We start from the raw sequence: 13,035 nt of genomic DNA, 5'->3' as shown, positions 1-13,035 counted from the left end.
TCCGGGCGCGCGGAGCCCGGCCCCGCAGCCGGCGCCCGCCCTGATTGGCGCTTGAGGCCGGCCTCCCGCCGGCTCACCTGCCACTCCCAGCCAATCGGGGCCACCAGAATTGGGGCTGTCACGGGGGTGGGGGGGTGAAGGGAGGGAGAGATGCTGCCCGCCCGAGGCTGAGCCGCCCTCCCCGGCGAGTTCCCGCCGGGCCCGCCGCAATCTCCACCCCGAGTCCGAGCCGCCGGCTGCGCGCCCCGCGCCCCCTCGAGCGCGCTCGCCGCCCCGCGCGCTTTGATGCAGCGGCTCCGGGCCGGGGCCGCGCGGCGCCTCAGCTCTCTGGGACGCGCCCCCGACGGCGCCCAGAAGCCCCTGCAGAAGCCGCCTTCCCACTGCCACCAGCCGGCCCTAGCGAGGGGGCGGGCGGCGCCGGGGGCAGCCCCGCTGAGGCAGGATGTTCACCTCCAAGTCCAACTCGGTGTCACCGTCGCCGTCCCTGGAGCAGGCCGACTCGGACGCACTGGACATCAGCACCAAAGTGCAGCTCTACGGGGTGCTGTGGAAGCGGCCCTTCGGGAGGCCGTCGGCCAAGTGGTCCCGGCGGTGAGTGTGCGCCCTGCTTGGGCCTCGGGGAAGGAGCCCGGGCCCAAGCACCCCTGCAACGCCATCCGGTCCTCGCGCTGCCTCTGCCTTCCCCTGTGACCTTGACCTCGCTCCCGGCTGGCTGTCCCTGAAGATGTGGATCTTAGTCTGGGCTGGGGTCATCTTTGCTCGAGGGAGGATTGGGAGGCGCGGGGTGGAGGCCACTGACCTGGAGAATGAACTTGGGTCTCACATGGGCAGCTCAGGAGAGCTGAAGACATGAGGGTGGCTGTGACTGGGGCCCAGCCGGGTCAGGCCGGGCCAGAGTCTGCCGCGGTGGGAGAAGTCCCACCTTCCAGTCAAAGATGGGATCCTCCTGGGACACCCACTGCCAAGTCCACCCTCTCCCAAGGCCCCCTTCCCCAACCGTAGAAGCTGGATTCCTGTGGGAAGGGCGTCTTCCTTCCCCACCCGGAGCCAGCCCTGGGCTTGTCCTTTTGCAAGGCTCGTTCCCGGGGCCCAGGAAGGGTCCATGCTTCCGCTGAAATAAATAATATAAATGAATAAGTATATGTACATGCAATTACAGGTTATATGTAATCCGTATGTATAATTACTGGCTTATTTATGTTAGTTGAATGGCAGAGGTCTTCCATCTACTGGTTCACTCCCCAAAAGCCTGAACAGCCAGGGCTGGGACAGACTGAAGCCAGGACTTTCATCCCAGTCTCCCACATGGGTGGCAGGGACCCCAGCTCTGGAGCCATGGCCTGCTGCCTCCTAGGGTGCCCATGAGCAGGAAGCTGGAGTTGGGCGTGGGGCTGGGACTGGAGCCCTGACACTCCAGTGTGGGCTGCAGGCATCCCAACCACCCAAATGTCCCTCCTATATGTATGCTTGCAATGTGGGCCAAGAGAACAGAGATTCCAGCACTTGGGGCAGAGGAATACCGAGAGCGTGGGGGAGGGGACACACTGGTCCTGTCAAGGATGGCTCCTTGGAAGGGGGTGGGGGTGGGGTGGGGGGAGCCAGAGCAGCCCCTGCCGTTCACCACCAGCTTCCTGGTCCCCAACTCTGCGGAGACTCTCAAACAGTCAGTAAGGGCTGAGTCTGCAAGGTGCTGGAGGAGAGGGAGCTCACAGACCCCAGACTTGTGGGAAGCGGCCAAGGCCAGCTTCGGGGGCCCTCGGCCATCTCCTGGCCGTTCTGAGGCTGGCCTCGGGAGCCCAGCCCCTGTCCCTGCCTCCCAGCTCACCCAGGAAACCAGGGGTTCATGCAGATGCCCCAAGTTCCCCATCCCACCCACACCGTGAGTCTGGCCCTGAGTGGGAGTTGGGGTGGGGTGGGGTGGGGTCTTAAGATCATGTGGGAGTGGGAGCGGTTACTTCTGTTCTGATGAATAATTGACTATTTCTGTGAGACCGCAGAACAAATGGAGCTGTGGATTGCGTTTCAGATTTTACACAGCGGGTGTGTGTGCTTTTGTTGCTTCCGACAGCTTTCTCGCTGGGATTTAATGGGATACGGGTTCCCTGAGTGCCTCCCAAGTTAAGCTTGGCTCTGGTCTTTTCCATGGAGGCTGGAGCAGCGTGAGGAGCCCGTGGGGCACATGCGGGGTTGTGCTCGCAGAGCTGCAACCTCCAGGGCCAGGGCCAGCCTCCTCTCTGTCTATCAGGGCCAGCCTCGTCTCTGTCTATCAGGGCCAGCCTCGTCTCTGTCCATCAGGGCCAGCCTCGTCTCTGTCTATCAGGGCCAGCCTTGTCTCTGTCTATCATCAGGGCCCTCCGCGGGAGTGGGAAGGCAGCCGTTAGACCTGTAGGCTAGAGGAGCTCCAGCAGAGTATCTGCCCTCCTCCTGCCCTGGCTGCCCCGGGTAGCCAGAGCTCCTTCTCCACTGGGCCGGGCTGCCATCACTGGCATCGCCTCTGGATCCTGTCCTCAAAGACTTCTCTTTCCAGGCATTTTCGCTTAATTGCTAAGAGTGCCTGTGGCCCTCAGCGTACCCCTCCTGTCTTCCCCCACCATGCAGGCACAGTGGGAACCTGGCCCCGCACCCACCGTTGATTCCAGGGCTGGGAAGTGTCAGGGTAACCCCTCCCAGCTGAAGGCACACAGGTGGAGGTGAGGGAGTTTGGAGAGCTTTAGGACCCCCCTCCAGCCCAGGAATCTCCATCAGGGGTCCCCACAGTTACCCCGGAAACCATCCAGCATCAGCAGTGTGCTTGTTCGCAAACATAGCTACAAGCCCAGTCTCACAGCCCCCTTCCAAAGGCTGTGTCTCCTGGCTTCCCCTCCTTTATGGGGACTCTGGAGCTGTCCCTGGGCGGTGACTCCCCCCACCCTGCTCCCTGGGGCTCAGGAAAGAAGTGACATCACACATGGCCCCTCTAGGCCTGTGTCCATGTCCCCAGTTCTGGGAACTCACACAAGCACCATCAGAGCCAGCCAGAGGCTCCGGCAGGTGTGGCGGGGAAACCCATGCTCAGTCCAGCCCCCTCTTGCTTCCCAGCAGGGCCCCCTGGGCCCCAGTTGCCCATCTGTGAAGAGCAGTCTCTGGACCTCAGCTAATGAGAGCCACAGGAAAGCCTGGGGACAGGACAGCTCCGGCCCGCCACTGCAGAACCTCGCCATTAGGGCGATCGATGCCTGGCTGGGGTGGCCCAGGCGAGGGGGCCAGGAAACGCTCAGTGCTGCATAAATAGCCAGCCGGCAAGATAGAACCGGCTGCGGCCAGCTGGGTTCCATAAAACCTCCTCCCCTCAGGGTCTGTCTTAGGACATCTGCCTCCAGCCCCTACCTCCTCCCCCCGGACTGGGGCTGGGAAGGCGGAAGATGCTTCTGCTCCCAGCAGAGCAGTGTTTCTGACCCAGGGCAGCCAAAGGGGAGGGGAATCAGAAGCATTGATTAGCAGAGGTGAGAGAGCTGGGGAGAGAGATGCAGGGGCGGGGTTGGTGACTTTCCTCTGAAAACAATGGAGATGCAGGTTCAAAACCCTGGCAAAACCCTACTCAGCCCTGAGACGAGGAGCAAAGGAGGCCAGCAGCCAGGCTAACTCTCTCCTGAGAGCCAATACTTTCTGGGCTCTAGCAGCTTCCAAAACCCCTGCCGAACACCTTCCAAGGCCACAGCCCCTGACAAGGGCCCGGCCAAGTCCTTCCTTCATCAAGGACACCTGAGGTCCTTACCCGCCCTCTTCCCCACCAGGTGCCATGGCCATTGGCCCCTGAGCTCCACCCAGCAGCAGTTCCTTCCTGCAGAATGCTGGTGGGTCCCTAAGATTCACAATGTCCAGCAGGTGCCCAGAGAGCTGTGGAGACAGTGGCCACGTACTCCCAAACTCAACCCTGCACAGGCTGAGTATCTGTGCAGATGGTTGTCGCTGTGCCAAAAGGGTTGTGGGAGGGCTTTCTTCCCAAAGGGGTTTGGAGTCAGGGTTTTGTCTTAGGCTGTGAACAGCACTTTTCAGAGGTCATGGGTTACACCAGGCTTCCCAAAGGGAGAAGCCTAGCACATCAGCTCCGACACCAGGCTCAACCTTGCCCTGGTGACGCTGGGGCTTTGTCTCATTTTCTGGCTCCTGTGGCATCCCCACAGCTGACTTATGAGGTGTCCCACAGACACGGCTGTGGCTAAATCATCCACCTGCCAGGCTGGGGAAATGTGTTTCCCACGCTTCTACCAGAACGGCAGTGGGTCAGGTAGCAGCCCAGGGGCAGGGGCTGTCCTGCGAGTGTGTATGGGAAGGTGGGGGTTGGGGACACTCCTTCGGTGGTGACACCAGGGGCCCAGTGTCTCTGCCCCCAGGAAACAAGTAGTGACCGAGGTACTTTGTTCTGCAAATTGCGTGGTGTTTTTCACTCCAGCTCTACCTTCTCCTGTTCCAGAGCTACCCCCACAAGCCCAGATGTTAGAAAACAGGGCACAGAAGCAGGTGGGAAGGGGTCTTGTCTGGGTCTCCCCAGAGCCCTCTGCTCTCTGAGGCGGTGGCACCGGTTACACAGGAGCCCTTGGGCAAAGGAGGTGGCCAGGATGTCCGGATCACACCGGCACCAAATGAAATCAGGCTCACAGGGTGATTTGCCCAGACCGAGGTCTGCCAAAGTGAGTTAACTGTGCGAACGAGCCACTTGTCTTTCCTCTCCCCTTCCCCAGAGCTGTCCACGATCTGTTTGAAAATGAGTCTCAGCTGCGTGTGTGCGCCAAGCTTCAAGCTTGCAGGCAGTCCAGATTCCTCGTGGCCAGGACTCGAAAGGAAGAACCCCTGTGGCAGGCATTTGGCTTCACAGTTAAGATATCTGCGCCCCACACCAGAGGGCCTGGGTCTGATGCTCTGCTCCTGACTCTAGCTTCCTGCTAATGCGCACCCTGGGAGGTAGCAAGTGATGGCTCAAGTGTTGGGACCCTGCCACCCACATGGGAGATCCGGATTCAACTCCTGGCTTTGGCCTGGGCCAGCCCCGGCTGTAGCAGGCATTCAGGGTTTGAATCAATGGAATGAAGATTTTTCTCCGTCTCTGTCTTTTTTTTTTTTTTAATTTTTTTTTTTTTTTGACAGGCAGAGTTAGACAGTGAGAGAGAGACAGAGAGAAAGGTCTTCCTTCCATTGGTTCACTCCCCAAATGGCCACCATGGCCAGTGCTGCGCCGATCCGAAGCCAGGAGCCAGGTGCTTCTTCCTGGTCTCCCATGCAGGTGCAGGGACCCAAGCACTTGGGCCATCCTCCACTGCCTTCCCGGGCCGCAGCAGAGAGCTGGACTGGAAGAGAAGCAACCGGGACAGAATCTGGCGCCCCAACCGGGACTCCGCGGCGCCGCAGGCGGAGGATTAGCCAAGTGAGCCGTGGTGCCGGCTGTCTATCTTTCAAATAAACTGAAAACAAATAATCTTTTTTAAGAAAAGTAAGTGATCTTTTGAGAGCAGCTGTGGGTATGGGCAAAGTGAGCCTAGGCTTATAGACAGGTGCCCCAAGTTCAAGGTCTGGCAGGACCCAGGTTATACCAGGTCCCTTCACTGGCTTGCAGAGTCTCACTTGCAAAACAGGGTTGGTGTGGATTGAATTGTGGTTTCTAAGCAGATAATTCTAGAAGGGTCTTGAGTGTACCACCAGGCAGTGGACATCAGGTTGTGCAACTCCAAGAGATTCAGCTGTGTCTACCAGTACTTCTGTGCTGTTGTCTTTGCCATATTGTTTAAGGAATTCTGCTAACAAAAATTTTTAACCCTCTTGGGCTTGATAATCTCTCTGTGAGCTCATGTGTTTCACCGGTGGCCATCCTGCTGTCCTACCCATTTCAGACCTGGTGCCAGACACGTAGCCTGGGCCAGGCTGATCGGACACTGGGGCTCCAGGAACACAGTGGGCTATTGTTTGTGTTTTCCTTCTGAAAAGGACACATCTGATAAGCTGTCCTGCCCCAGCGCCAACCCCACCCACCCATTCACCACCTGCCGGGCTCAGAGATCCGGGAGACAGGGTGCCGAGCCTCTTCTGGAAGTTTCTGCCTGGGGAGAGAGGAGCCCAGGCTGGGTGACCTGGGAGAAATTCACGCATCCTCTGTGTCCTTGCTGCCCTCCTGGGATGAGAGGCATTCAGTCTCAACATCAGTTCTCCTACCCAAGAAGGTTGTATGGTAACGTGGGGTTTCCACCAGTCCCCAGGAGGTCCTGAGCTCTGGCGCCTCCTTTATGCATGGACCTGCTGTCCACGCGGGCCGGCCTTGTTGCACTGCCCCCGGTGGGCTCACCGCCATCACTCACCTCCAGGGAAGAGGGCAAAGGGGGCACAGAGGTGCTTTTAGATGACCGAGTCTCAGCTGGTTGTGCACAAACACCATCAAACTGAGCCTTAGCTCCCTGGCTTCCCAGCTTTCCAGGCCCTGGAGATGATGATGCAGTTGGGACTTAGACTCTTTTTTCTTTTTTCTTTTTTCTTTCTTTCTTTCTTTCTTTTTTTTTTTTTTTTTTTTTTTGACAGGCAGAGTGTATAGTGAGAGAGAGAGACAGAGAAAAAGGTCTTCCTTTTTGCTGTTGGTTCACCTTCCAATGGCTGCTGCGGCCAGCACATTGCGCTGATCCGAAGCCAGGAGCCAGGTGCTTCTCCTGGTCTCCCATGCGGGTGCAGGGCCCAAGCACTTGGGCCATCCTCCACTGCCCTCCCGGGCCACAGCAGAGAGCTGGCCTGGAAGAGGGGCAACTGGGATAGAATCCGGCGCCCCAACTGGGACTAGAACCCGGTGTGCCAGTGCCACAAGGCTGAGGGTTAGCCTGTTAAGCCACGGCGCCAGCCTCTTTTTTTTTTTTTTTTTTTTTTTTTTTTTTAAGATTTATTTATTTATTTGAAAAGCAGAGTGATAGAGAGGCAGAGATAGAGAGAAAGAATGAGATAAGTCTTCCATTCGCTGGTTCACTCCCCATATGACTGCAACGGCCAGAGCTGGTCTGATCCGAAGCCGGGAGCCTGGAGCTTCTTCCAGGTCTTCCACGTGGGTGCAGGGGCCCAAGCACTTGGGCCATTTTCTACTGCCTTCCTAAGCCATAGCAGAGAGCTGGATCAGAAGAGGCACAGCGAGGACTCGAACCAGCACCATATGGGATGTTGGGACCGCAGGTGGTGGCGGTTTTACCTGCCACACCACAGCGCCGGCCCTGGGACCCAGACTCTTAGCTCTTCCCAGCATCGTCCCTCCTCTGCACACCATTGCCCTCCAGAATTTCCCTCAGCTTCAAGTTTCTCTCTCTGTTATGCCAAGCCCTTTCCAGCTCCCACTCCCAGGTTCGGCATTTGCATCTGCAAACATGAAAGGCCTTTCTCCAACACGACCTGCCCATGGCCCAGTGGCATCTCCCTGGGGCTGGATCTGTCACGAGGCCAGTGCCGACCATCAAGCCCTGGTTGAGCCCTCATTGCCTTCAGCACAGTAATGGGGGGAGAGGACTGGCACTGTGGTGCAGTGGGTTAAGCCGCCGCTTGTGATGCCCACATCCCATATCAGAGCACCAGTTCGAGTCCTGGCTGCTCCACTCCCAATCCAGCTCCCTGCTAATGCACCTGGGAAGACAGTGCAAGATGGCCTGGACCCCTGCCACCCATGCGGGAGACCAGAGAGAATTCCTGGCTCCTGGCTTCAGCCTATGCCAGCTCTGGCATAGCCATTTGAACTAGCAGGTGGCCGATCTCTTTCTCTCTGCGTCACTCTGCCTTTCAAATAAATTAATAAATCTCTAAAAAAAACCACACATACACACAACAATAATGGTGGAGAGGAAAATGTGGGGGCCAAGGTTAAGAACCCCAGGGGGGTCATTAACTCTTGTTGTAGACCACTCATGTCCATCCTGTCACCCAAGCCAGAGTCTTGGCCATCGTGTCATCCCAGACTGTTCACCTTGCCCTTGTCTAATTATTCCGTAAAGCCTGCTGATTTTTACCTCCCAATAGCTATAATTTGCCCCTCTTCCCCCTCCCTCCATCTACAACTATGATTTGACGTCACACATGCCCTGTTTAAAACCCACCGATAGCTCCCCCACCCCACCCTACCCCTCCAGAAGAAACCCAGCCTCCTTGCAAGGACCTCCCTCTGCCCTGCTCTGGACCCTGCTTTGCTCTCTGGCCTTAACCCCCTCATGCCCCTCCCCTGCATATTGACCACCCCTTTTGCACTTGTCAGCAGTAAACCTGTTGTATCTTCGTAATCTCGAACATGCTATACTTCACATATGCTGTTCCCACTGTCTGGAATATATCTCTCCCTCCCACTCCCTTCCAAATTCCCAAAATACTCCTATCCATTCTTCAAAACCTCACTCAGCTGTCCCCTCCTGTCAGAGAACGTCCTTGGCTGATCTCTAAACCACTCGTCCGGCCATCATTCCTTTGGGTGCCTCGTACAAATGTACAACGCTACGAACTTGCTGGTGTCTCACAACGTCACAGTGCCCGTGGTGCCCTGCAGTGTTGTCCCGAATCCCGGTGCTTTCCAATCATGCTGGCTTCTCTACTTGTCAGCCACGCAATCTGGGGCATAACACTTACCTTCTCTGTGCTCCTGTCCCCCATCCCCACCCCCCACCCCCGCCTCCTATGAGCAATGAATGAGTTAACACATACTGTTGGAGCTGGTTCTGGGGTGCAGGGGGTCAAGCCACTCCTTGTGTCGCCAGCATCCCATTTCCTAGTACTGGTTCAAGGGCCAGCTGCTCTGCTTCCAATCCAGCTTCCTGCCGATGCACCTGGGAAGGCAGAGGAAGATGGTCCATGTACCACCAAGCGTGGGAGACCAAGATGGAGTTTCTGGCTCCTGGCTTCAGCCTGATCCAGACCTTACTGTTGTTTCCATTTGGGAATTGAACCAATGGATGAAAGATCTCTCTCTCTCTCAGGCTTTCAAATGAATAAACAAATCTTTGCATTTTTTTTAAGGTTTATTTATTTACTTGAGAGGCAGAATTACAGACAGAGAGAGAGGTCTTCCATCCTCTGGTTCACTCTCCAAATGGTCACAACAGCCAGAGCTGGGCTGATGTGAAGTCAGGAGTCAGGAGCTTCCTCTGGGTTCCCCACATGGGTGCAGGGGCCCAAGCACTTGGACCATCTTCTACTGCTTTCCCAGGCCATCAGCAGGGAGCTGGATCAGAAGTGGAGCAGCCGGGATTTGAACTGGTGCCCATAGGGAATGCCAGCACTGCAGGCAGAGCTTAACCTAGCACATCATGGCGCTGGCCCCCACAAATCTTTTTATAAAGTGCTGTTCCTGTAACAATGCCTGGCACCAAGATAAACACTAGCTATTTGTTAAATTCTTGATGCCTATCTTCCTCCCACATCCAGCTAGGAGCTCCCTGAAAGCAGAGGATCACTAAACCCCAGGGCCTGGCATCGAGTGTGGCTGCACCAGGTGATGTAGTCACTTGGCAAAGACAAGCTCTGGGAAGACAAACCTTTCCGGGTCCGAGGGAGGAAGGGGATGAGGATGAGGAGGAAGTGGAGGGGGGGAGTCGGCTGTCCGGCACACAGCTGTTGAGAACTTGGGCTTTGCCTGTGGAGATCGCTGAGTTCCACCCTTTACCACTTCCTAGCTGCTTAATCTCTCCGTGCCTCATTTTCCTCCCCCGGGAAATAGAAAAAACAAAAAAACAAAACAAAACAAAAAAACCCTCCACGCACCCATCTCTTGGAATTATGAGAAACTGAAGCAGGATCATGTCGGTGAAGCACTTAGCAAAGTGGGTGTCATGGCGCCTTGCAAGGGCTCCTTAATCTAAAGGTGAAAATGCTATTTTTTAAAATGATTTATCTGTTTATTTTAAAGACCGAATTAAAGGGAAAGATATCTTTGATTTGTGGCTTCACACCCCAAATGGCCGCAAAGGAAGCCAGGAGCCTGGGACTCTATCCTGGTCTCCCACATGGGTGCAGGGGCCCGAGCACTTGGGCCATCTTCTGCTGCTTTCCCAGGTGCATAGCAGGGAGGTGCATAGAGCAGGCAGGACTGGAACCAGAGGTCATATGGGATGCCGGTGTTGCAGGCAATGGTTTAATCCACTGTAGCACAATGCCAGCCCCACATTCTGTTCTTTAAGGCTAGGGGGAGGGGGCATCCAGGGTCAACCCAGCCCCTTTGTGGACATCACACAGTCTCTCTGGATGTCACCATAGCCCACGGAAGAGCCTAAGGTCCAGAACTGACAAGGCTTCTCCTGGGAGTAATGTGGGACCTGGGAAGAAGGGTGGGCTTCCAGGGGAGGGCAGACCCAGGAATGTGCCTGGTGTTTGGAGGACAGGGAGCTGTCCAGCTGGGCTGCAGCCCAGAGCTCCCTCTGGTAGGCGCTGTGACAGTGCAAGTGGGAAAGGAGGCGGGGCGGGGGGATGGGGAGGAGCTACAGGGAGCAGGTGTGGAACCTCCTGATGATAAGGAGGAATGGCAGGGATAATAAAAGTCAGTGGGGTGGTATTTTCCCTAGTGGTTTAAATGCCAGTTTAGATGCCCACATCCTACATCGCAGTACTGGGTTTGACTTTGGGCGCTACTCCTGACTCCAGCTCCCTGCTAATGCAGACCCTGGGAGGCAGCAGTCAGTGGCTAAGTTCCTGCTGCCCACGTGGGAGTCTTAGGTTTAGCTCCTGGCTCCTGACCTTGGCACCTGCTCAGTCCTGATCATTGTGGGCATTTGGAGAGTGAATCAGTGGATAGGAGCATTCCTTGTGTGTGTCTTTTTTTCCTCTCTCTCTAATATTTTTTATCTGAAAGACAGAGACAAAGTGTGGTCTTCCATCCATTGGTTCAGTCCTTAATGTCTATAACAGTTGGGGCTGGGACATGTGAAAGTCCGGAGCCCAGAGCTCCAGCCGGGTCTCCAACATGGGTAGCAGGAACCCAGGTACCTGAGCCATCATCTGCCGCTTCCCAAGGCTCACATTAGCAGGAAGCAGAGAGCCACAACTCACACCAGGCGTTCTGACATGAGATGCTGGTGTCCCAAGTGGCGACTCAACTGCTGCAGAAGCACCTGCCCCTCTTCTGGGTCATTACGTGAGCAAACTTGTTATCCTGACGACCCTGAGCTACAAGTCTCATTATAATCCTTGGGTTGCATGTGTGGGACCCAGGCCTCAGAAGACTGGGTAGCTTGCCCCGTCACATGGCTGGGAAGTGGCAGAGCCCTGGCCCTTGGCCAGCTGGCCTTAGTTACTTGCACTACCTCTGGCCCATCTGTCTCCCCTGGATGGAGCAGCTTGCCAGGCAGTGTCTGTGAGGAGCAGGAGTAGGGACTGTGGTCCGTGCATTCCAATACCAGCTCCCTCTCTACCCTGGATGTGATTTGTACATATTACTTCACCTCTAAACTTCACTTCTCTCATCTGTAAAATGGGAGTGAAGAGCCCTGCCCAGGATTATTGCACAAATCAACTACTCCAATGCATGGAGAACACTTAGCACGGGAACTGATTCATGAGAATGGCCTAATACAGAGAAATACATGGGCAGGTGTTGTGGCACCGCTGGTTAAGCCCCTTCTTGGGAAAACCAGCCAGAGCAGCAGTGGTGGCAGCGGCAGGACCGCTGTGGTGCCGGGGGCAGCAATCTGGAGGGAGCGGGGGTGACACTGGCTGTCAGGACCCAGTGACATCATGAGAGGGAGCCACAGTCTTTAAATTGGTCAACCTAATGTTATAACTACTTGGAGGAGGCCAAGCATAAAGGAAAAGCCTTAATTAAAGTGGTGCAATTTTGTATAACTTAGCATCCGTAGTTCAATAAATTTGGATTGCCATGAAAAAAAAATCCTTCTTGGGACACCCACATCCTATACTGGAGTGCTAGTTCAAGTCTTGGCTACTCTGTTTCTGATCCAGCTTCCTGTTAATGCACGTGGGAGGCAGCAGAAGATGGCCCAAGTACTTGGGTTCCTACCACCCACCTGGGAGACCCAGATGGAGCCCCAGGCTCCTGGCTTCCACCTGGCCTAGCACTGGCGGTTGTGGACATTTGGGGAGTGAACCAGCAGATGGAAGATCTCTTCTCTCTCTCTCTCTCTCTCTCTCTCTCTCTCTCTGTCATTCTGCATTTCAAAAAAATTAAAAAGTCTTTTAAAAACATAGTACTAAACCATGACTGTCCCAGCCCTTGCACATCCAGCCCAGCTGTGCCGGGCTCAGGAGTGGCCCCTGGCTTATAGTCAGAATGAGAGCAGCTGGGAAGAAGGGAGCTTTGGGCCAGCACCACGGCTCACTAGGCTAATCCTCTGCCTGCGGCGCCGGCACCCCAGGTTCTAGTCCCGGTCAGGGCGCCGGTTCTGTCCCGGTCGCTCCTCTTCCAGTCCCGCTCTCTGCTGTGGCCCGGGAAGGCAGTGGAGGATGGCCCAGGTCCTTGGGCCCTGCACCCGCATGGGAGACCAGGAAGGAGGCACCTGGCTTCGGATCAGCGCAGCACCAGTTGTAGCGGCCATTTGGGGAGTGAACCAATGGAAGGAAGACCTTTCTCTCTGTCTCTCTCTCACTGTCTAACTCTGCCTATCAAAGAGAGAGAGAGAGGAGCTTTGGAGGAAAGGGTGGGAAGACAGGTTTCGCTCTGGGCGGGGTCTCTGGTCCTGGGTCCCCACTGCAAGGAAGAAGCTGAGAAGCATCAGCTGGAGCAGTGGCATCACAGAGACAGGTTTTTAAGCCACACTGGCCCTCTGGGCCCTCCAAGTGTGCTGCCCAATGAGCCTGGACAGTGACCTGTCTCCTCCAGGTCCGTGCGCCAGCCCCCTCTGTTCACCCCCACTTCACCCAAGCCAAGCTGAGCATAGCTGGAACTGGGCCCAGGTGTGGTATGCACGCTATGTGTGGTGGGCAGGTCCGTCCACTCCCTGCAGCCCTCAGTGGTCCCTACTGCCGGCACAGAGCAAAGACTGCCCCGGACGTCCATCTGCCCCGGCCTCTCTCCGTACTGCCCTTCAGAGGACAAGAGGAGATGCAGGGGTG

The 13,035-nt window shown here is 56.1% G+C and overlaps 1 protein-coding gene across 1 annotated transcript in view; it reads left to right on the top strand.

Moving 5' to 3' along the window:
• Positions 1–374: 374 nt before the first annotated feature.
• The window catches only part of PLEKHD1 (pleckstrin homology and coiled-coil domain containing D1), a 37,635-nt gene continuing 24,974 nt past the window's right edge, over positions 375–13,035 (top strand). Inside the window, exon 1 of the mRNA XM_062181299.1 lies at positions 375–591. Within this exon, the coding sequence (XP_062037283.1) occupies positions 443–591 (149 nt within the window). The 5' untranslated portion in view covers positions 375–442. The remainder of the gene's footprint in view (positions 592–13,035) is intronic.

Source organism: Lepus europaeus, chromosome 22 (assembly GCF_033115175.1).
Source record: "Lepus europaeus isolate LE1 chromosome 22, mLepTim1.pri, whole genome shotgun sequence".
NCBI classification, from domain to species: Eukaryota; Metazoa; Chordata; class Mammalia; order Lagomorpha; family Leporidae; genus Lepus; species Lepus europaeus.
The sequence above is the reverse complement of the archived record's forward strand: the minus strand, read 5'-3'. Positions and strand labels throughout refer to the sequence as shown.